Source organism: Cynocephalus volans, chromosome 10 (assembly GCF_027409185.1).
Source record: "Cynocephalus volans isolate mCynVol1 chromosome 10, mCynVol1.pri, whole genome shotgun sequence".
Classification (NCBI taxonomy): domain Eukaryota; kingdom Metazoa; phylum Chordata; class Mammalia; order Dermoptera; family Cynocephalidae; genus Cynocephalus; species Cynocephalus volans.
This window is the reverse complement of record NC_084469.1, coordinates 94,400,198-94,423,828: the sequence shown is the minus strand read 5'-3', so window position 1 is coordinate 94,423,828 and position 23,631 is coordinate 94,400,198. Positions and strand designations below refer to the sequence as shown.

Genomic DNA, 23,631 nt, shown 5'->3' with positions numbered 1-23,631 from the left:
GAGCTCGGAGGCCCTGTCTGCCTATCTTGGTCCCACGGCTCTGTCACCTGCCACCTTTCTTTGTCTCATAACAGCACCTGGGCACAGGGGCAGGCACTAGTGGGTCGGCTCTCTGCTTCTAGGCTTGGACCCCTCCTGGCCTCAGCGTTCCCTGGGACCTTGGCCACCTCATTGGCAACCACTCTCCCAATGTGACCTCTGAACTCTGTTGTCATCAGCTGGTGTCTGCAGGTGGCACGTGTGCCTCAGAAGGGGTCCTGGGCAGGGATGTTGCCTGTGGTGCTCAGGCCTCCAGAAGTCTTTCCAGAACACCTGCTACCCCGCGAGCCTCCTGGTGTTGTCCTCCTTCAACCCTGCTTGCCCTGTCCTCCCTACCCCTACTCTGACCCTTGTGGTAGCCTCACGGCCTTCTGACCTGTATCTCTTTCTCCACAGCTGGGAGCCACAAAATTTAAGGCAGTGGGCCTGTGAGCACAATGTCTCCTTCCCCCGAGAGCGACCCTGAGGCCACCGAGGTGAGCGTTGCAGCCGGGCCCATGCCATCATCTCAGTAGGCGGAGCCGCGGGCTGCCACCTGCCCACACCAGGTGCCATGGCGCACTAGCCGCGAGGAGCCGGGACCTCAGCTTTCGCAGTCTCGGGATTTGCACGGCAGCAGAGTCACCGTGGAGAGGCCAGGGTATCACAAACTTATGGATTTTGACAAGAAAGGAGGGAAAGGGGAGTCGGAGGAGGGCCGGAGAATGTCCAAGGCCGGCGGGGGCCGCAGCAGCCATGGCGTCAGGAGCTCGGGGACCAGCTCAGGGGTCCTGATGGTGGGCCCCAACTTCCGCGTTGGCAAGAAGATTGGCTGCGGCAACTTTGGGGAGCTTCGCCTAGGTGAGCCTCGCGCATGGCGGTGGACAGGAGGGGTATGAGGGTGCTACGGCCACACTGTCACCCGTCACCCAGAGGCATGGCTGTGTCGGGGGTGGGGCTGGGTTGTTGAGGGCGCACATGGAGCAGGCGGGCCACAGTGCTTGCTGTGGAGGAGAGATGCCGTATTAGTCCTTTTCTGTTGTTTATAACAAAGTACATGGAACTAGTAACTGTAAGAAAATGAAATTTATTGCTTACAGCTTTGGAGGCTGGGAAGTCCAAAGTTCAGGGAACACACCTGGTGAGGGTCTTGGTGGTGGCGACAGTGACCCAGGGGTCTCACATGGCAGATAAATGGCGGAGCAGAGAGAGACTATCTTCCTTGTTCACTCTCCTTTTAAAGTCCTCAGAACCATGCCCCTGACCACCATTATTAATCCGTTCACTACTGCAGGTCCTGTAATCTAATGACCTCTTCAAGGCCCCGCCTTTCATTACCGTAATAGGACTTCCCACCCTCAGCAGTCGCACTGGGGTGAAGCCTCAGTGAGGCTGGGGCGTCCAGTCTGCAGCGCATCTCCCACCCTCAGCAGTCGCACTGGGGTGAAGCCTCAGTGAGGCTGGGGCGTCCAGTCCACAGCACGTGCTGAAGCTGTGTGCTTTGAGGCCTCAGCTTCCTCACTTGCTACCTGGGGAGGGTTACAGCGCTCATCTCATGCGGTGGACGAGGGGATCCAGGGCGGTAGTCAATGTGGCAGTGTGGTGGTGGTCAGTGCTGAAGAAGTGTGTTCTGTATGCTTCCAGCAGCCCTCCTCTACCAAGGTGGGCAGGTGTTGCAGCCATGTTATGCCCATCCTGGACCAGAGTCCACCAGCCCTTTGCAGAGGCAGCTGGAGTCCCTTCTCTGTGCATTGGGTCCCACTCTGGGCTTGGGCTGCAGGGCCTCATTGCCTGTCTACCTGCGGCCTCGGGAGGCCCCAGCTCCCCGTTTCTCAGCTGATGACCGAACTTCCCTTGAGGGAGTCCACCTTGTCCCAACCCTTTTGTCCCCCCCAGGATATATGTGCGCACACACACCCAGACACCCAGACACGTGCAGACATGCAGACACAATGCATACGCATGTATACACATGCATATAGACATATACACAAATGTATGTGTACACAGATGCACATGCAGATGCATACAGATGCACACAAAAATGTATGCGCAGCCACATGTACATACACACACACACACAAATGTGTGCACACACAGATGCATACAAACGTATACACACATGCATATAGATGCACATACAAATTTGTGTGCACACAGACGCACATAGATGAACACACAAATGCATGCACACACACAGATGCACACACAGGCACCTAAACCTGGACATGCACACAGATGCACACAAAGCTTGCACACACAGATATGCACACAAATGCACACAAAGATGCACACCCAGATGCATGCACGTGCACACAGATGAACCCACAGATGCACATGCGCACTCTCATACACAGATGCACACACAGATGCATACACACAGACATGCACACAGAAGCACATACAAATGCATGTGCCTCATTCAGAGACTTGTACACAGGTGCACACAAATGCACGCACACACAGAAACATGCAGAAATGCACACACACACAAGTGTATGCACAGACACAACGTACACAGGTGCACATGCAAATGCATACACACAGAAGCACACACAAATTCATGCGCACACAGACAGATGCACACACAAATGCATGCGCACACAGACACAGATGCATACATACACAGATGCGCACAGACACAAATGCCTGCCCACAGACACATGTACACAGATGCGCACACAAATGCATGCGCACACAGACACAGATGCACACATACACAGATGCGCACAGACACAAATGCCTGCCCACAGACACATGTACACAGATGCACACACAAATGCATGCGCACACAGACACAGATGCACACATACACAGATGCGCACAGACACAAATGCCTGCCCACAGACACAAATGCCTGCCCGCAGACACATGTACACAGATGCACACACAAATGCATTGCACACAGACATGCACACAGAAGCACACACAAACGCACACACACAGATGCACACACAAATGCATGTGTAGACATACACAGATGCATACACAAACGCCTGCACACGCAGCTACACATACACACATGCCCAGTCCTGTCCTCTGACCTGCAGCCTGCAGGTGGCCTTGTATGGCTTTGGGGACCCAGATGGCCTCACGGGGCCTGTCCTTGGGTGGTAGGAGTGGCAGCCTAAATAGCACAGGTCCCCAGAGATGGATGAGGGAGTCTGCAAAGAGGGCCGTGAATGGTATCAGGTTTTATTTTTAAAACTTTTAAATGGGGGTGTGTGTTCCCTTTTGTCTGGCTGCTTTGGCTCCACGTGTTTCTGAGGGCAGCAGGTGGTTGGGCGCATCAGTGGTCACTCATCTGGTGCTGTTGTGGGGGTCCTCTAGAACACACACACACTGTTTACCGGTTCCCCTGCTAGGGCACGTGGGTGTCAGATCTGGGCTACTGTGACTAGAATTGCCCTGAGCCGCCTCTAGGAGGCTCTGTGTTCAGTTGCTATTATTAAAGTGCTGGATGGTGGAGCAGGTGTGTGCATGAGGAACGGCGAGTCCGCTTTCTGTTGGACACTCCTGCCGGTAGGCGTGAGAGTTTCAGGCATCCCACAGCCTCGCCAGCGTCTGGCGTTGTGTGTCTGTAAATTCTGAGCTTGGCGGTGGGTGTTTGGTGGTATCTCATTGTGTTTTTTATTTGCATTTCCGTGATGACTCATGTTGAGTGCTGTGGCTTTGTCTATAATGTGTCTTCTTTTCTCTGTTTTTAAGGTTTTATCTTTGGTTTCAGAATCTGATAGTGCTATGTTTACGTGGGTTTTCTTTGTGTTTATCTTGCCTGAGCTTCTCGAGTCTGTAAATTATCTGTAAATTTTTTTCATTAAATTTGGAAAAATTTGAGCCATTATTTCTTCATGTTTTTCCTGCCTCATCCTACTTTCATTCTTGGACTCCACTTACGCGCACGTCAGGAGTGTTTGACAGTGTCCCACAGGTCCCTTAGGCTCTCTGCATTTTCTTTCAGCCTTTTCTCTCTGCTTCAGTCTGGATAGTTTCAGTTGACCATTGTAAGGTCACCTTTTTTTCTGCAGTGTCTAATCTGTTAGGCCCATCCCGTGAGTTTCTCATTTCATAGATGACATTTTTCAGTTCCATTCGACTTCCCATTTCTCTGTGGAGAGTTCCCATTTGCTCATCCATTTTGGCTATCTTTTCCTGTAAATCCTTGAGTGTATTTGTTTGTCTTAGTCGGCTTTGTTCTGCTGTAGCAGAATACCACAGACTAGGTAATTGCTCACGATTCTGGAGGCTGGGAAGTCCAAGGTTGGGGGCCAGCATCTGGCGAGGGCCTTCTCACTGTGTCATCCTGTGGTGGAAGGCGGGAGGTCAGGAGAGAGCAGGAGAGGGCCAAACTCATCCTTTTATAAGGAACCCATTCCCATGATAACAGCATTAATCCATTCATGAGGGCAGAGCCCCCATGACCCAGACCCCTGCCACTACGTCCCAGTTTCTAACACTGCCAAATGGGGGCTTAAGTTTCCAACACATGAACTTTGGGAGACACATTCAAGCCATAGCCCAGTTTTAAATGTCAATGCCTGTGATGCCTTTGACTTTTTCCCTTATTATGGGTCATATTTCCGTCCTTGTATGTCTAGGGAGGTTTTTTTGTGTATTGGACATTGTGGGTACTATGTGTTAAAAGTGTGGATTGTGTTGTCTTCCATACTGGAGTGTTGTGTGTTGTTCTGGAGGTTCCCCTTGATTCTGCCACGGGGCAGCTTTTAGTTTTGTGGGGGAGGCATGAAGGAAGCCTTGCTCCAGGGTAAGGGGAGCCCTTTTCCCAAGGTGTGGACTTCCTGAGGACCCAGTGGAATGCCTGGGAGTTCCGGGAGGCCTCCACACTCCAGATGGTTGGGGCTTCAGTGCCTGCCAGCCTGTGTGGCCCTGGAATCTTCCTTTGGCTCCCAGCCCCCTGGGGGTTGTTCTCTGTCAAGCCTTGCAGACCCCTGCCTTTTGCACGCACAGCTGGAACTGTTGAAGTGGGCCTTCAGGAGGCTCTGGGACCACAGAGCACCGGAGCTCCTTTGGGAGTCTGTAAATCAAAACTCAGACGCCTTCTGTCACTCTCACCTCCAAGCAGGGTCAACTCCAAGGACCATGGCTCCCCCTGATTCAAGCATGCAGTCCACACACAAGGCATGGGGTCAGTGGAGGGTTTCTTCAACAAAGCACCAAAGTTGCCATAAAAGAGAAAACTGATCCATTAGACATCATCAAAGTTTAAAATATCTGCTCATCAGGAGATATCGTTAAGAGCCCAAACAGGCAAGCCGCAGACTGAAAGAAAATATTTGCTGAGTGTCTGACAAAGACCTGGGATCCAGGGTACATAAGAGAACCACAACCCAGGGGCCGGCCTATGGCTCACTCCGGAAGGTATGGTGCTGACAACACCAAATCAAGGGTTAAGATCCCCTTACTGGTCATCTTAAGAAAGAAAAAAAAAAAAAGAGAGAGAGAAGAACCACACCAAAAAATAAAAAGACAAAACAGTCCAATTAGAAATGGTCAAAAGATTTGAAGGCACCTCACCCAGGAAGGCAGTTCCGCCCACTGCAGCAGCTGCCAGCAGCCATGCTGGAGACACGGACCAGCCACCGGCAGCCCTGCTCACAAGAGCAGAAACCGTCCAGAGTGTTTGTGTGAAAACCAACCAGGCGGCTGGCTAGTTAGCTCAGTTGGTTAGAGCTCAGCCTTATAACACCAAAGTCATGGTGGGGGATCCGGCCAGCCACAAAAAAACCCCCAACAAAAACAACCAGGAACAACCAGGCGTCCCCACTGGTGAACGGGTAACAGAATCATGTCCCGAGATGGGATGCCAGTCAGCGGAAGCAGGGAAGAACCACGGATAAGCAGCGACCTGGACCAGCCCCTGTCAGTCATGCCACATAGTGCGGGGAGGTGCTGCGGGACCAGTCCATCTCAGGGGTACCTTGGGAGGTGAGGGTGGGGACGGACCGGAAGGGGCGTGGTGGGAGCTTCCTGTCTCAGTGGAGGTGGAGTCCTGTAGGGGTGTGCGTCTGCCCACGCTCCCCAGATGGCACACTGGTAACACGGGCGTTCCACGTGGAGATCCTGCCTGTAAGTGCACCGGGAGCTTGGTCTGCAGGCGGAGGCACTCGGCCGTGCCCTGATGCCTGTGCACGTGCAGCAGGTCCATTGGGCAGGTCTTTGTGCGGCCTGGGTGGCCCTTGCCGTGTTTCTGTGTGTTTGAAACTCTCAAAATAAAAGGGGGGGAAAAGAGGTGAAACCATTTGCTATCGAAACTCAGGCGCCAGCCCTCCAAGGGCGCTGCTCAGCCAGTGGGGGGACTTGCCTCGTCCGTAGAGCATACGAGCCCGTGTTGTCGAGATTTCGCCTCTGAATCCTCTGCAGACTCAGGGAAGCTCCTGGGGAAGCTGACAAACTGACCATAAACCACGACTAGAAACAGGAGGGCCCTCGCAAACCAGGGTGGCGTCAAGGACACAGGGAAGCCAGAGGGAGCCGTGGTTCACGGGCTGTGGCACACCCAGGACAGCAGTGAAGGAGGAACGGCTGAGGGGCCCGTAGGGGACTCCCTAGCTGGGACCACCCAGAAGGGGCGTGACAGTGTGCAGTCTCAGCACCAGGTTCTGGGGCTTGGAGCCCCCCTTCGCTGAGTTTCCAAGGCCGCTGTCTTCATGGCCCCCCAGGCTGTCCAGCTGCAGCTGGCAGAGAGGAGCTGAAGCCTTTTCCTGTGGCAGGCACTGCTCAGGATGAGTGCAGGACGGTGCCCGATCAAGCCAGGGGAACGTGGCTGGGGACACCGTGAGGACAGGGATATTGTTGGGGGGTGGGGCATTGGAACCAGAGATGGCCTTCTGTGTTAAAGGCCCAGGTGTGCCGTGTAAAGATGTGCACATGGGGGCCAGGCTTATGGGGCTGAGCTAGGCCCCTACATCATGGGGCAGGTCACCCTGCAGACCGTGACCTTGCCCCAACTCCAACCTGGACCCCAAGGCAAGTGGGTGCTGGACACACAGATGTGGAGCCTCGCCTGGGCCTGGTGGGTCGAGTCTGGCCAAAGGGGGCAGGGCCCCATCCGGAGCTAGGCTGACCCCATGCGGGCTCTGAGCCACTGTGGTGAGGTCCCTCCAACTTCACCAGGCTGTCTTCCAGGAATTTGTCTCTCCAGGGTTCCGGCAGCATCAGGGACTGGCCACCTTCTTCCTGTCAGTCAGTCTCGCAGAAAGAACCACACTTTGTCAGGGTGTGGAGCATGTGGTTTTTGCAGTTCATGGGAAGTACTCAGGTGTGGGTGGGGGCTGGGAGGACCTGCCTGGGCTCTGTCCTAACCCATATGGGATGCAGGGTCCCTGCCTGGCTGTGCTGGGCAAGATGGGTGGGGGCCTTGCCTGGGGGCTGCAGGCTGGGGGCACGGGTCTTGTGCACAAGGGCAATGCCATGCCCTGCTGGTGATCTTTGAGGAAGGAGAGAGGGCATGTAGAGGGTCTGGGACGCGCTTGTGCAGGCCATGAAAAACTTCCCCAAGGTGACTTCTGGCCTGTGGTCCTTAGCTGTGGGGAAAGGATGGGAGGCAGGGGGAGGGCTATCTAAGCCACCCCCAGCCTTTTCACTCCCAGCACCCAGGAGGACTGGACCCTAGCCCTTGATCCTTGGTAGCAGGAGGAGGCCCTCTAGAGGAGTGGGTCCTGTAGGGTGGGGTCTCAATTCTTCCTCCTGCCTGCTCAGGCTGGGTAGGGTGGGCCCTGGTAGGCCCTGCTGTGCTGATGTGCCTCTTTGCCCCCACAGGAAAGAATCTCTATACAAACGAATACGTGGCTATCAAATTGGTGAGTCCCCCTTCCCTCACCCTGGGCTAGGTCTCAGGGCAGGCAAAAGGGGCCCTCGGGCTGGGTAACGTCCGCTGTCCACACAGGAGCCAATCAAGTCTCGGGCCCCGCAGCTGCACCTGGAGTACCGGTTCTACAAGCAGCTCAGCGCCGCAGGTATGGCCGGCCGCCGTGGTCGGGGAGGTGGAGAGGGCGGGAGGGCGGGGAGCCAGCCCCAGCAGCGGGACGTGCAGGGGGCCAGCACCAGAGTCGTCCCCGCAGCAGTACGGCCACGTGTGTGTTCCGCCCACAGAGGGCGTCCCTCAGGTCTACTACTTCGGCCCCTGCGGGAAGTACAACGCCATGGTGCTGGAGCTGCTGGGGCCCAGCCTGGAGGACCTGTTCGACCTGTGCGACCGGACCTTCACGCTCAAGACGGTGCTCATGATCGCCATCCAGCTGGTGCGGGCCGGAGGCGGGGCTGGGGCCGGCCAGGGGAGGAGGACGAGGGAGGGGGCGGGGCCGGGGAGGAGGACAATGGGCGGGGTCAGGGGAGGGCAGGGGTGGGGCCATTGAGGCGGGGCGGGGGCCGGGAGGGGCGGTAAGGGGCGGGGCCGGGGAAGGGGAGGAGGGCAGGGGGTGGGGCCACTGAGGCGGGGCGGGGCCGGGGAGTAGGGGCGGGCCGGGGAGGGGGCGGCAAGGGGCAGGGCTGGGGGAAGGAGGGCGGGGCGGAGCGGGGCGGGGTCAGGGGAGGGGGGAGGGCAGGGTGGGGCCATTGAGGCGGGGCGGGGCCGGGGAGGAGTAGGGGCGGGGCGCTGATTCCCCCCCCCCCCCCCCCCCCCCCCCGTCCCTGCCGCAGATCACGCGGATGGAGTACGTGCACACCAAGAGCCTCATCTACCGCGACGTGAAGCCCGAGAACTTCCTGGTGGGGCGGCCGGGCAGCAAGCGGCAGCACGCCATCCACATCATCGACTTCGGCCTGGCCAAGGAGTACATCGACCCCGAGACCAAGAAGCACATCCCCTACCGCGAGCACAAGAGCCTGACGGGCACGGCGCGCTACATGAGCATCAACACGCACCTGGGCAAGGGTGAGCTGCGCGCGCGCGCGGCGGGGGGCGGGCGCGCGGGCCCCGCTGAGGCTGCTGTCCCCCCGCAGAGCAGAGCCGCCGCGACGACCTGGAGGCCCTGGGCCACATGTTCATGTACTTCCTGCGCGGCAGCCTGCCCTGGCAGGGGCTCAAGGCCGACACGCTCAAGGAGCGTTATCAGAAGATCGGGGACACCAAGCGGGCCACGCCCGTCGAGGTGCTCTGCGAGAACTTCCCAGGTGAGGGGGCCCTGCGTCCCGCCCCCACCCCCGTCCCATGTTCCTGCCCAGGCCCCCCATCTCCGTCCCGCGTCCCCCCCGCCGAGGCCCCCCATCTCCATCCCGCGTCCCCCCGCCGAGGCCCCCCATCCCCGCCCCGTCCCACGTTTCCCCGCCGAGACCCCCCCATCCCCGCCCCGTCCCACGTTCCTCCGCCGAGACCCCCCCCATTCCCACCCCATCCCACGTCCCCCCGCCGAGGCCCGCTGGCGCTGTCTCTGCAGAGGAGATGGCCACGTACCTGCGCTACGTGCGGCGCCTGGACTTTTTCGAGAAGCCCGACTACGATTACCTGCGGAAGCTTTTCACTGACCTCTTCGATCGCAGCGGCTTCGTGTTCGACTATGAGTACGACTGGGCCGGGAAGCCCTTGGTAGGTGGGGGGACCCTGTGTTGGGGGCGGGGGATCTGGGCCGCCCGGGCCTCTGCGGCCCGCCCTGACGCCCCATTGCCCGGCAGCCAACACCCATCGGCACCGTCCACTCAGACCTGCCCTCCCAGCCGCAGCTTCGGGACAAAGCCCTGCTACACAGCAAAAACCAGGTGAGAGCCGGGCCGGGGACCTTGGCGCCCGGGATGCGTGGGTGGCTGGTGTGACTGCCCCTGTTTCCCCAGGCGCTGAACTCCACCAACGGGGAGCTGAATGCAGATGACCCCACGGCTGGTCACTCCAACGCCCCTATCACGGCCCCTGCAGAGGTGGAGGTGGCCGATGACACCAAGTAAGGGTCTGGATGGGGGCTCTGGGGAGGTGGGGGACTCTGGACCTCCATCGTTGGCCTGGGCTGCTTCCACCCCCTGCCCCCTCCCCTCAGGTGCTGCTGCTTCTTCAAGAGGAGAAAGAGAAAATCTTTGCAGCGGCACAAGTGAGCCCTGGCACATGCAGCGCTGTGAGCCTTCTCCGGTGCGGTCCCTGGGGGCACGACCTTGTCCACGAGGCCCTTGGGGCCCACCCACTGCGGCCCAGGGCCGGACTCTGACCGAAGCCAGGATGCAGACTGCAGGGGCTGCGGGGCCTCAGTCAGCCCACTGGCACCCCCACCCCCGGGATGTGGGGTCACTTCATTCACGTAAGACTTTGGCCGAAATTTTTACACTTGTGTCTAGTTCTCCCCTCCAAGAGCATTAACTATTTAAAACAAGAAAAAAAAAGGAAAAAAACAGAGGCCTGTCCTGCCCCTGCCCCTCCCGCCCGTCTCTGCTGAAGTGAGTAGTGTCGTCCTGGAGGCCCGCCAGGCTGTGGCTGGCCCGCCCCCGTTAGCCTCATAAAGTCCAGCTTGTCTCCCTCAATCCAAAGGCCATTTTCTCGAGGCGGGGGGTAGACCCGGCCTGGGAGGGGGCGTTGCAGGGCCATCTTTCTTGGACCCAACCAGGAGGGGCACAGGCCTTGCTGCCAGGGGTGAGGCCGTGCCCTGGGCCTCCCCCAAACCAAAGGGGAAGGTGGGGGTGGGGCCACGGCCATGGCTGGAGCCAGCCCCCCAACCAAAATGCTGCACCAAAGCTCGGGCGCCAGCAGGCATAGCCACCACAGCCTCTTCCTAGCGCAGCCTCCACTGGATGGGTGGTGCTTGACGCACCTGCTCCTGGAGACTGTGCCCAGAACCTGCAAGGGGTGGCCGGCTGTCGTCACCCCTGCCCAGCCATGCTCGGGCCACCTGGGCCCTGCTGCCTCAGGCGTGTGGCATGTGGTTTCTGGTCTCTGCTCTGCCACCTGGCAAAGCAGCAGGAGACAAAACGCCTTAAAGCCCCCAGCCCAGCCCCACAGGTTTGTGAGCGGGGGGCATGGGGGCAGCCATGGGCCATGGTGGGGGTATCCCTGGTGGGGTCCCCGGGAGGCTGCCAGGTGGAGCAGATGCAGCTGTGGCCTTCCTGGGGCAGTGGTCATGTGAGTCTAGTCCTTGCTTTACAAAGTGTACAGAAATGGCATTTACGTTTCTCTGATGCTTCCTTGAAGCCATAGAATTTAGGGGCTTTTTTAAAAAAATAAAAAATGAAGCCAACCCCAAGTGTGGTGTCTGGTCATTCTAAGGGGCTTGGCCCAAAGACGGTCAGCTGCTGAGACAGCCACATTCTTCTTGTCAAGGAAGAGTTGGAGGGGGTGATGAGGCAGAGACAGCCGTGGTTGCGGGAGACCCGTGTGCACATTGTGAAGCAGGTGGCGTTGTGTTTGGAAGAAGCTGAGCACAACCGCTGAGTGCACAGAGCTGAGAAAGGAGAGGTCACACGCGTGCAAGCCAGCTCTGTACAATGTGTGAGGTCACCCGTCTCGGGCAGCTTGCCATGGCTGCCCCCATCACGGTTAACAGAGCAGAGAGAGATGGATGTCCGCTGTAGGTCCTGAACAGAACTCACACCCACGCTCCAGAGGAACAGAGGGCGGGAATGGCCTCCAACTGCTTCATGGGACCCTAGCCTTCCGGCCACCTGGACATCTGCAAGGTCTATGGGAAGTGGAGGCAGGAGAGGGCAGGAGCTGACAGAAAGTGGGGGACTGCACCCCAGCCACCAAGGAAAATGCACCCTGTGTTGACATGGAGCAGAAGAAAATACCAGGATTTACTCCAATAAGCGTTTGAAGGTAGGACAACCATGTTGAATCAGAAACTCAAAAAGTGAGGACAGAAATGGACAAAAACCAGAGAGAACCAAAAACAGCTGCTTGAATTCAGGAAGGAAATGTACGGGGGGAAAATGGTTTTAGAAACAAAGAAATCGCAAGGTATCCAAGACTCCCGTGAAAATTTGAGAAAGGGCATCAGAGGCAGAAAAACAACCAAGAGGAAGAAGAGAGGGGACGCCAAAGCAAACACTATCAGCCAGAACAGTGGGGGACAGGGAAGATGGGCCTAGAGGGGGCTGCTTAGATTCTTTGAGGAGGTCAAGCAGGATGAGTGTTTAAAACTGTTCTCCAAGGAGGGCTGGCCAGTGGCTCGGTTGGAGTGCAGCCTTTCAACACCACGGTCACGGATTTGGTGCTGGGCAGCTGCCAATAAGTATATAAATAAGTAAATAAAACTGTTGTCCAAGGAAACTTTCCAGATAGAGGAAAAAGACAAGTCTTCACATTGAATGGGCACTAGCCTGGAAAATCAGTTTGATTCAAAAGGTGATGGTGGGCTGGCTGTTTAGCTTACTTGGTTAGAGCTCAGTTGTATTAATCTGTTTCTGTTGCTTATAACAAAATACCTGGAACTGGGTGATTTATTTTTAGAAAAATAAAATTTATTGCTTACAGTTTTGGAGGCTGAGAAGTCCAAAGTCCAGGGGACAGATCTGGTGAGGGTCTTGGTGGTGGCAACAGTGACCCAAGGGTTTCACATGGCAGAGAGAGCGAGCTCCTCTTGCATTCTCCTTTTAAAGCCCTCAGAACCACACCCCTGACCACTGTTATTAGTCCGTTCACTAGGGCATGGTCCTACAATCTAATCACCTCTTCAAGGGCCCACCTTTCAATTGCCATAATAGGATTTCCCACCCTCTAAACAGTCTAAGTTTCTAATACATAAAATGTGGGGGACACAATTCAAGTTTTGATGAGTTTGGGGGAGATGAATCAATTGACAGCAGCGTTGTAACACCAATGTCAAGGGATCAGAACCCCATATTGGCCAGCTGCCAAAAAAAAATAACTCTTCAGGGCAGATGGGTAATACAATTTGCAAAGCCTAGAGAATTTGGCCGCAGACTTCACAACAGACTTACAGAGCAAAGCCTTGTCAGTGGCTCAAGCATCAACTGAGGGTCCTATCTCCAGTCAGGCTGTGCCTCACAGGACAAGGCTGCAGGAAATCAGTGTGCCACTTCCAGGAACTGAGGAATGGTGGAGCCACTGGTTCTTCCCAGAATCTGCCAGGAGGAGCTTTCCCTGACAGCTCACAGGGAAAAAGAAAGAAAGTGGGTATCTAAGACCAAAAAACCAGGACGAGGGGAGAAGACCAATGCACCATTGTTACCCATTGTAACAGTAGAAATAGTGCAACTGTAAAAGTGACGTAAGAAGGCGACACTAGGATGAGCCTGCTGGTGGTTTGCCAGGCAACAGCTTGTTGGCAACAAGTTCTGTCAGATTTTAGTTGCCTGAAAAATTGTTTCACCTTCATTAATGAGGGATGTTTTTGCTAGGAATGCAATTCTAGGTTGACAGGTATTTGGGTTTTTTTTTTTTGCATTTCAGCATTTGAAATGATATTTCCTTGTTTTTGTTGAGAAGTCAGTTGTCGTTTCCTTCAAAATAATGCACCTTTTTTGCCTGACTGCTTTTAAGATTTTCTTTTTTAATCTCTTCATCTTAAGTTACTTGACTGTGAAGTGTGGCTTTCTTTGTATTTAACCTGCTTGGTGTTTGCTGAGCTTGTTGGATCTGCAGATTGATGTCTTTCATCAGTGGGAAATTTCCAGCTATTATCTCTTCAAACATTTCTTCTGCCCCATTTTCTCTCTCTTTTCCCCAGGACTCGTTATCTACATGTAGGACCATTTTATGTTATCCCATAGATCTCTGGTACTGTTTCTTTTCCTATGTATTTTCCTCTCTGTGTGCTTCAGTTTGGATAACTTTATTTTTTATCTGTCTTTGGGTATACTAATCCTCTCTTCTGTTGTTTTGGCTGCCCTTAAATCATCCAATAAATTCTTTTCAGATATGTTTTCATTCTAGAATTTCCATCTCTCTCTCTCTGGGTGTGTGTGTGTGTATGTATATATCTATGTATCTCCATTTCTCTTTAGAGTTTCTATTTCTCCATCTTTCACTCTTCTACCCCATTTTCCTCTGTATTTTCTAACATACTCATAATAGTGATTTAAAAATCCTTGACATCTAATTTCAACATCTGGCTGGGTTTTTGTTTGTTTCCCTCCTCTTGGTTATGCATTACATTTATCTTCTAGACATGTAACATAATTTTTGTTGTATGTGAAGTAACAAACATTGTGTGTGAAGGAAACTTAAGTAGATGTTACTTCCCCCAGAAAGGGCACACTGTTTATCAGGCATTGTGTATAAGGGGCTGATCTCTTCTTAACTGGTAGTAGAGTTGCCTGACTAGGCTGGGATACCACTCATTGGCTTCAGTTCACTCTGATTCTCAGTGTCAAAAGACTGCAGGAGAATTTACTCTGCCTTTTCACTTTTACCTCTGCTCCCAGCCACACCAGCCAAGCATTTCTGGTTGCTTTCAAGATTTTTTTCTTGAGTTTTCAGGAGTTTGACTGTACGTGACTTCTGTGTGTTTTTGTTTTTTGTTTTGTTTTTTCAATCCCACTTTGGGTCACAGAGGTTTGCTTTTTTTTTTTTTTTTAAATATGTGGGGTGGTGTTTTTCATTCATTTTGGAAAATTCATAGCTATCATCTCTTCAGCTCTAGCTTGTGCCCCATTCTCTTTCTCCTCTCCTGGAATTTCACTCACACATATGTTAGACTGTTTGATGTCTCATGCTCTGTTCTGTTTTTCCACTCTTTACTGTTTTCTGGTTCACTAATGCTGTCTTCTGCTGTGTGCAGTCTACAGTTAGTCTTGTTCAGTGAGTTCTTAATTTTTCCATTCTGGAATGGCAGATGTAGATACGTGTATATTCCCACTCTTGAAATTCTTCATTTATTTTGTCCATCATTTCTTCTACTGTCTTGAATATATACATTTTCTGAAAACTCCCATTTCTGAAATACTAATGGGTCTGTTCCCATGTTCTTTTTTCTTCCTTTGTCGTCCTATCTTTTTAGCATGCTTTGTGATTTTTGGACGGGTGCTGAACATTGTGAATGACGAAGCATGGAGGCTTGTGCTGCTGTTGTCTTTCTCCAGAAGGTTACGTGTCACTTTTGTCAGAGAGCTAGGTCACGGCAGCTCCCTGGGATGCTGTTGAGGCTTTGTGCTTGTGTCTCCTCTAGGGTGTTGCCCTTCCTCCTGGTGCAGGGCCCCCCTGGTGTGCTACCAGGAGCCCAGGGTGTTCTGTGAGGCCTCTACCTCGGCAGGGCCGCACCTCTAGTGCCTGTTCCCCGCACCCCACAGCTCTGGATCTGTTCAGTCCTTTGGCCCTGGCAGCTGCCTCCTGCTGGGTTTCTTGAAGTCTCGCCCTGTACACATGTGCTTGAGGAGTCACCCCAGCATCGAGAGCAGCCGTGCAGATTCTCAGGGCTTCCTCCTCTCAGTTTCCTTTTCCCCAGGATTTTGTCCTTGTATTCCCCCCACACACACACACAAACCCTGGGCCCTGTCTCCTCAACCAGTAGAGCTCCAGTTTCTACTTGGCTCCCTTCCCTGGTGCTAACTTTGGGAAAATGCCCTCGGGAAAAAAGCCGCCTCACACAGTGGACTTTCTTCTCGGCTCTGCCTGCAATGCCCGTCTCTGGTGCCTCCAAGAAAGGAACGATGTTCTCTGAGGCTCCTTTCACGGCCACAACAAGGGACCCCATGCTTGATGGCTAAAGCAAAACGCTCAACCTTTTGACGTTCTGGAGGTCAGAGTCTGACACAGGCTTCACTGGGCAAAAGTCAAGGCATGTGGGCTCACTGGTTAGCTCAGTTGGTTAGAGCGCGGTGTTATAACAGTAAGCTCAAGGGTTCAGATCCCCGTACCAGCCAGTTGCCAGAAAAAAATAAAAATAAAAAAAGGCGTGGGCAGGGCTGGTCCTTCCTGGAGACTCCAGGGAGGATCCGTGTCCTTTCCCAGCGTCCAGAGGCACCCGCAGCCCTTGGTGTGTCTGCAAAGCCAGCAGCGCAGCATCTTCCAGTCTCTCTGACTGACCCTCTTTGCCTCCCTTATGAGGACCCTGTGAGGACACTGGGCCCCTCATAACCCAAGATGACCTCCTGTCTCAACATCCTTAATCCCATAAGTTCAGCAGGTCTCTGGAAACAACCAGGCAGCTGACACTGGAAGGTGCTGGAAGGATCCACAGGGGCCCCACCGAAGGCAGCCAGGACCTGCTCACGGTCCTTGCAGTGGGCACACTGCCCGCTCTCCCCAGTTGTCCCTACACTGCACAGCAAGGAGGCAGGAGCAAGATATAGGACTGTGACGATGGTGGGGTAGGGGTCCCCAGCTCACCCTAAGCACTGCCTGGGCTGTGGGTGCTTGGGAGGATGGACGCTGGGTCCCAGATTGCCTCGCGTGGCCTCTGGAGTGAGGGCAGATCCCTAAGGGGTGGGGTTGGTGGCTCTCTTACAGTGGGGAGCAGTGCCCTGCGAGGAGGGCAGGAGCTGTCCCTGCACGGGGCCACGACCCAAAGCTGCCCGGGCTGCTGGCCCCAGCCCTGCCTGCTGCACACTCGCTGCCCCAACGGGAGGACAGATAGCGCCCGGTGGGAAGAATGAGTCGGTGGCTCAGGGTGATGCATTTCTTTCCTTTATTTAAAAAAAAACTATTTGGGGATGCGGTGTGAGGAGGGCACACCTTCCATGGCTTTGGGGAGGATACAGGTTCCAGAAGGAGTCACTGGGCAGAAACACACGGGCCGGTGAGGGCCAGGACTGCAGTATGTACAGGCAGGTGGGGCCCTCTGGAACCCACCTCGGGCCAGCTGGGGACCCACGGCATTGTCCCTCTAGGCACACGGGGTCTGAGGCCCCGCCCTGTCTGCGGGGCATGAGGGGGCTGTCCCCAGAGGCTGGACAGCGACGGCCTCAGCAGGGCCCACCGGTGGACGCGGGTGCAAGCAGCACCTCGCTCCCGCCTGGGCCAGGGGAGGGCGTGGGGGGCGGCGCAAGGGCTCCGGCGCCCCTTGCATCCTGCTCCCGGGACTCGGGCCAGTGTCCCGGAGGTGGGGGCGCAGGGCGGACCGGGCCCCAGTGACCCCGATGAACGGACAAGAAGGAACACAAGACCCAAACCCATGGCTTCTAGGCGCTCCCCGCACACCGTCTTCCGCAGAGATGGGAATCCCAGATGCATTGCGACGTGCAGTTAAACAGAAACACGAGACGACACCCGACACGAACCTCGAACCTCGTGGTCAGGCGACTTGGTCAGAGGGCCCTGAGTTGCAGGGACCCGGCGGACCCTCGCCCGGGCTGGCCGGGGCAGGGCAGGACAGCGCCGCCCCCGCGTCCTGAGGGATTGTCTCCACGCTCGTGCCCGTCCCCAGGGACCCGGGGAGGTGGCGGGCGCAGCCTAGGTGTAGAAGATGACCTCGGGGATCTGGCCGTCCTCCACCGACGTGCCATTGTTGTTCCCGGCCGCGTAGCAGAAGGTGAAGCAGGTCTTGGCCCCCGTCGTGGGCGACTCGTGCGTCACCTTGCGCAGGCCTTTGGTGCCGTAGTGGGAGTCTGGGCCCTGCGGAGTGGGGGTGGGGACGCCGTGAGGTCCGGACCCTCCGGGCCGGGTCCCCAGGGCGCTGGGCCGGGGGGGGGCGCACCTTGAGCGTGGCGCAGGCCGTGTAGTTGACGTTGGGCAGCACCTCCACCGGCTCCTTGAACATGACGCGGAAGGTGCTGGCCGAGCCGTCGCAGCTGAAGCCCGTGTCGTTCTGGCCCAGCACGGTGTTGCTGTCCGTGTGGATGATCTGCGGGAGGAGCGCGGGGCTGCTCAGCGCGGGGCGGCTGCACCCACCTGCCCGGGCCTGGCAGCGGACCTGCGCCGGGGGGCGGCCCGGGTCCCCAGACCTCAGCACATCCCTCCTACTGCGCTGGGAGGGGCGGGGAGGGGCGGGGCCCGGGTGGGGCGTGGCCTGGGGAGAGGCGGGCCGGAGCCCGGTGTGGGCGGGGCCCGGGTGGGGCGTGGCCTGGGAGAGGCGGGCCGGAGCCTGGTGTGGGCGGGGCCCAGGTGGGCGGGGGCTGGGGAGAGGCGGGGCGGAGCCTGGTGTGGGCGGGGCCTGGGTGGGTTGGGGCCGGGCCTGGGGCGTGGGCGGGTCCCGGGTGCGGGGGCCCGGGCGGCGCACCTGGATGTTCACTTGGTAGTCGGTGGGCCCGTGGATGGATCCGTAGAGCCCAAAGCCCACCACGAAGATGCGCTTGTTGACCGAGAACCTGCGGCGGAGGATGACAGGTCGGCCGCGAGCCTCCGGCGGGACCCCGCGGCGCCCCGCCTGCCCGCCCGCGCGCCCGGCCGGCCCGGCCCGCACCTGATGCGGTCGCTCGTGCCGCTGTAGCCCCAGCGGCTCTCCACCTGCTGGAAGCGGTTGACGCAGCACTCCTTCCCGCGCAGGCAGCAGCGCGGCCGGTCGATGAACTCCACGCGCGGCTTGGGGTTGACCGTGAAGTGCAGGAAGAGGCTGACCACCTCGCGGTCCACCAGGATGCCCGACTGCGCGGGGCCTGCGGACACAGGGGGCCGGTGGGCGAGGACAGGCCCCGTCCTCTCCGGGCGTCTGCGTCGGGTTCTCAAGTCGTCGGAGCCGGGGCAGCCTCCTCCGTGGGGACCCCGCCACCACCTCTGGCCCCTTCTGCCCTGGCCTTTGGGGAAGGGTCCCATGAAGACCAGGGGCGGACACTCGTTTGCCCACTCGCTGGGCGAAACCTCAGGGTCCGACCCCATTCCAGGGCGTCTGTGGCTGCGGGTCTCACGCCCTGCTACAGGGACCCCCCTCACTTTACAGGGGGTGGAGGCCGCGTCCTGCCCGTCCACGCCCCAGGTCACAGGCTGGGGAAGGAGTCGCTCGAAGCCAACACTCCCCGGGCTGCAGCTCAGGCTTGTAGAGGTGGCCCCGGGAATCGGAGCCATGGACTCTCCACGGAAAGATGAAATCCAGAAGGAGAGGTGTGATGGTGACGGGTGGATGGGCCACACCGGGGATGTGGACAGGCAGGGCTCCAGGCCCGGAGGCCACCGGGGCAGCCAGAAGCGTCATAGTGGTGGGGACCAGGAGCCTCACACACACCCTGCCCCTCCTCCGCCCCCGCAAAGTGCACAGGACCCAGGAGAGTGCGTCTCCCGCAGCCCGGACACCGCCACAAGGCCCGGCTTGCAAGAATCATTCATTTACCAACTTTTGGCCCGTGTCTGAGTTGCTCACAGCTACAGAGCCGCCCAACACTGAAACAGAGACTGTAATAATGGGCGAAAGAATAGATTTATATGGATCACGTGAATAATAACGATTAAATAAAGAATGTTAACAAGTGTATTTTTAAAAATCTCTGCGTAAAATGTGGAAAGAAACACGCCAGGCTGTGGGCCACGTGTGTGCGCTTAGCGGGCGAGTCTTTGCAGGGGCTCTCCACACTTCTTTCTGCTTTCTCCTGTGTCCCACATGGACCCAGCGAGCAGGGGGAATCCTGTCACAGCACAGGAGTGACCAGGACTGTCTGTCCCTGTCGCCCCTGGTTTGCCCAGACCCAGGACAAACCGAGAGACGAGGGAACCTGCTCACCCTGCACCTTCTATGAGCCCAGCAGTGCAGAGGGTCGCCCACCAGAGGGCAGGGCCAGGGACAAGGCCCGGCTCACACTAATGAACATGGGCGCTCACGGCAGCCCACGGCTTTAGAACTAAGGCGGGGGGTGGGGAGGCGGCATGGCAGAGCCGACTTTGGCCGGTGGTGGATGGAGATCTGGCGAGGCCCCCGGAGCCCGAGTGACAGGAGGATCCGTGGAGGCGTGTGGGGAAAGTAGGGTGGGCCTGTCGGGAGGGGAGCAGGTGGAGAGGACCCCTGGGGCCTTGGGCTGCAGGAGCAGCTCGGGCTCTTTCTGAGGGCCAGGGAAGCTGCTGCAGGGTGGGGGGGCTCGCAGGTGTCTGATTCAGCAGGTTGGTGACCAGTGGGGCTGTTTCTGGGGACAGGAAGGCAAAGAGGTGCTTTTGGGGGAAGATCAGGATTCTGGTTTCCAAGTAAGCCACGCAGCAGAGTGCAGAAGGTTCCAGAAGTTCTCGGTGGACCCCAGGGAGGAAGGTGGGAAGCAGGACAGCAAGAGCAACAGGGAGGGGACCTGGGGGCCATGCGGGGTCGGCGCATCCCAGAGGTGGACAGCGTCGAGGCTGCAGGGAGCAAGTCAGAGTGCTCTGGGCGCGAGGCCCCTGCTTGGCGGGGAGCCCTGTGGGGAGCCAGGCTGCAGAGGCCCAGCAGGGGTGGGAAGGGGAGACGCAGACACCACCTGGCGGGGCTCGGGTGGCTGCTTAGGACGGGGCGTGCAGGCGGCTGGTCACCAGCACATCCTGGGCGAGCGAGGCCAGAGCCAGGTACACAGTCAGCACTCAATAAGTACTCAATGGGTGATCGAGCCCCATGATGTGGTGACATTCTCTGAGGCTTCACCCAAACAGAACAGAGTCACAGGGACTGCCCCACCCCCATCCTCTTCTTACTGGGGGCTGACACTGGACCACCATCCCCACACCAAGCGCGAATGGGGGGTCTCCAGGCAGGAACGCGAGCCCTGGGTGGCCCTCCCCTCAGTCTGCAGCTTCTGACCTCTGTGCACTTGGGGCCGGTGTCACAGAAGGCTCCGGGCACCAGTCCCTTGGGGTCCTGCCCCCTCCCACACCCTATGGCCCCATCTGCACCTCCCCTGATCAACCGTCTCCTTCCCCGGACCAGGGGCAGCACCTCATGCTCCTCTCTGGGCCTGATTGGGGCGTCTTTATCACTCCAAGATGAGTGAGACATGGCCCCAGCCTCGAGGGCCAGGAGAGAGGACAGAAGGAAGGGAACGAAGGATCCCACCGAGGACCTAGGGGCGAGCAGGACCTACAGGTGGGGACAGCACAGACCCCTTCACCGCCTTCACGGACACGGCCAGCCTGCCCCCCAGGCCCTTTCCTGTCCAGCAGCGGCATCTGAACTGGAGGGTCCCCCAGGCGGTGTGGCAGGGACCGCCTGGTACTAAGAAGAGCATGTGGGGGGGTGGGCAGGTGGGGGTGACAGCATGAAGGACACCCTCAGGGCCAACGGGTTGGGCTTGGAGTTCCCACCCCAACAGCTGCTAACTGCCTCAATGGGTTTTGCACATCCCAGGGCCACTCACACTGACCAAAGGACAAGGGACCACAACCCAGAATGGACCCCAGGGCCAGCAGGTGTGTGGTGGGCACCTGCGTGACAGGACCTGTTGCAGACCCCTGGCTAAACCTGAGTTTCAGATCACGGAGGACTCATGCTTAGGATACAAACGTCCCACACAGTGCGTGGGAGACACTTACGCTAAACATTGCTGGTTGTTCTGCTGCTATATCTGGCGACCTTAAGTCAGGCCAGAGCAGGGGCCATGTGGACCAGGCAGCGATGGGAGGGCGGGTGTGCACGGCCACAGGCTTGCATCACCAAGCCCCACTGGAACCTGCCAGGGCCACTCCAGGGCTGCTTGGCCTCAGGACATGAATGTCCACAAATGCGGGAGACACAGTCGGGGCTGCCCCCCATGTCCCTCCAGAGCCCCAGGCCCTGCAGCACGGGACTCCATAGCGCACCCACAGGCACACAGCAGAGAACCCCAGCACACAACAGGCCCCGGGCACATCAGATCCCTTCATGGGCACCCATCAGGGATACTGACACCTGAGCCACCCGGTGGGACAAGAGCCCAAGATGGGCACACCCTAGTCTCCTGAGCTGGCATCGTCAAAACACAGTGAGACACCCCCTCAGTGGCCAGGAGCCAGCAGCCAGGCGCATGCTGACACGAGACGGCTCGGGGCTGACAGACACAGCTGGGGGCCCTCAGTTCAGGGAGTAGCTTCATTCTGATCTTTATACTTGAATGCACTTGCAAGTTTCCACAGCCCACACGGGGGCCGGTATCACTGGCACCGAGACGCACGTCTGTGTTCCCAGCTGGGTCACCGGGAGCCACTCTCCTCCCAAGCCAGGCCCGTGGCCCAGGCCCCCCCCGAGCTCCGTTACCTGCGGCAAACTCCTCGATGGTCATCAGCGGGAAGCGGATGAGGCCCAGGGCCTTGCCCAGAACCTCCCGCTTGTTCTCGGGCGTCACCTGCAGCTGCTGCCGCTGACACTCAGCCTCAGACCAGCGGACAACAGCATTGAACAGCCGCACCTCCCGGATGCCCAGTGTGTCCCGCTCCAGGACAGCCACCAGCGTGTCTGTGGGGCGGGCAGAAGGGGCCGCGTGAACCTCAATGCTCACCTTCAGGAGTTAGTGCCACAGCGGGCCTAACGTGACCAGCTTTATGCTGGGATCCAACTGTAGCCAGCCCCCAGACCGAACCCGGCCCTCTGCCTGTGTTTGTAAATAAAGTTTTATTGGCACAAGCCATGCCCATCCACTGTCCTACGTCTATGATGGCTTTTATGCTACAAGGGTAGAGTTGAGCAATTGCCACAGAAGCCATTTTGCCAGCAAAGCCTAAAAAACCGACCACTGGGCCTTTTGCAAGAAAAGTTTACAGACCTTGCTCTAAGAGGATGACAGGGTCTCCACCAGCTGGGACTGTGGTGACCCCAGGACAGGAGGGCCTGGCTCACGGACACCCCAGCCCAGCCCTCCCCCAGACTCCACTGAGCTCCCAACCTGCTGCAGATGGGAGTCCCTGGCTCACCTGCAAGTCTCATTCAGGCGGACACTGAGCACCAAAGCCCCCACTATTTCCCATGGACTCTGCAGCTGAGACCAGCTAGGATTCCCACGTCAGGGCGCAGGGAGGACAGGGGCCACCCCACAGCTCCCTGGGCCCCGACTGCCTCCTCCCACAAGGTCCAGGCAGCCATACCCAGGTCGATGTCGGTGAAGCCCTCAGCAGTGATGGCATCGGCTGTGTTTTTATCGATGTTCTCCAGGCACAGGCTGGCCAGCTGCGGTTCATCGAAGAGTCGTGCCTGGCGGGAGATGGGGGGAGAGATGTCAGCCCTGAGTCCCACAGACAGGGCCCACGACAGATCTGACAGCCAGGCCCGGCTCAAAACTTACCATGGGTTTCAGGTGGCAGCCGCATAACCCTGACCCTCCTGAGCGTGGGGCTGGTGCCACACGGGCCTCAGCTGGCCAGGTGACCCTGCAGGGGGCTCAAGGTCCAGAGACCCTCTGGTGACCTGAGTCCCCCAGGATCCCTGGCACCTCCCCACTAAACCACCGCTTCCCCAGCATGGCTGGTGCTCGGAGAGACACAGCCCTGAGACAGAAATGCGGCCTGGACTTTGGAGAGACACGTGTGGGAAAGTGCCAGAAGAGCGGGGCCCCGGCCCAGCCCAGCCCGGCCTGCGCACCTGCGTGAGCAGCATGAAGGCGTTGTCCGCCCGCAGGTTCTTCTTCAGGAACTCCACGCAGTGGGCCTCCAGCGCCGGCACCGCGTACTTCTTGGCGGTGTACAGTGTGGTCATGACTGTCTCGGGCCCGATCTGCACCTCGTCTGAGTAGAGGAACCTGCACAGGCCGGAGGTGGGGAGCTGTGAGACGGGCAGAGGACACGACGGGACCGCTCAGACTATCAGACCCGTTGCCCACCCTCAAGCCGGCAGGATCCAACTACCCCACCTCTCTAGCTGGAAGCTTCCCTGAGGAACCTTCTGGAATCAGCACCTGACCTAAGGACAGAACCCGGCCAGGCTGTCACCAGTG

General features: G+C 57.7%; 2 protein-coding genes across 2 annotated transcripts in view; one reads left to right on the top strand and one right to left on the bottom strand.

Moving 5' to 3' along the window:
• Positions 1-11,189, top strand: part of CSNK1G2 (casein kinase 1 gamma 2) — a 29,936-nt gene extending 18,747 nt beyond the window's left edge. The window contains exons 2-11 of the mRNA XM_063109521.1: positions 436-879; positions 7,798-7,838; positions 7,925-7,994; positions 8,131-8,279; positions 8,677-8,911; positions 8,980-9,150; positions 9,414-9,562; positions 9,649-9,732; positions 9,805-9,911; positions 10,005-11,189. Coding sequence (XP_062965591.1) covers positions 693-879; positions 7,798-7,838; positions 7,925-7,994; positions 8,131-8,279; positions 8,677-8,911; positions 8,980-9,150; positions 9,414-9,562; positions 9,649-9,732; positions 9,805-9,911; positions 10,005-10,059 — 1,248 coding nt within the window. The 5' untranslated portion in view covers positions 436-692 and the 3' untranslated portion in view covers positions 10,060-11,189. The remainder of the gene's footprint in view (positions 1-435; positions 880-7,797; positions 7,839-7,924; positions 7,995-8,130; positions 8,280-8,676; positions 8,912-8,979; positions 9,151-9,413; positions 9,563-9,648; positions 9,733-9,804; positions 9,912-10,004) is intronic.
• A 5,335-nt stretch (positions 11,190-16,524) lies between these two features.
• BTBD2 (BTB domain containing 2) overlaps positions 16,525-23,631 on the bottom strand; it is a 34,211-nt gene continuing 27,104 nt past the window's right edge. The window contains exons 3-9 of the mRNA XM_063109957.1: positions 23,280-23,436; positions 22,787-22,892; positions 21,963-22,160; positions 18,252-18,444; positions 18,069-18,156; positions 17,547-17,693; positions 16,525-17,464 (exon numbers count right to left, since the gene is read on the bottom strand). Of these exons, the coding sequence (XP_062966027.1) occupies positions 17,303-17,464; positions 17,547-17,693; positions 18,069-18,156; positions 18,252-18,444; positions 21,963-22,160; positions 22,787-22,892; positions 23,280-23,436 (1,051 nt within the window). The 3' untranslated portion in view covers positions 16,525-17,302. The remainder of the gene's footprint in view (positions 17,465-17,546; positions 17,694-18,068; positions 18,157-18,251; positions 18,445-21,962; positions 22,161-22,786; positions 22,893-23,279; positions 23,437-23,631) is intronic.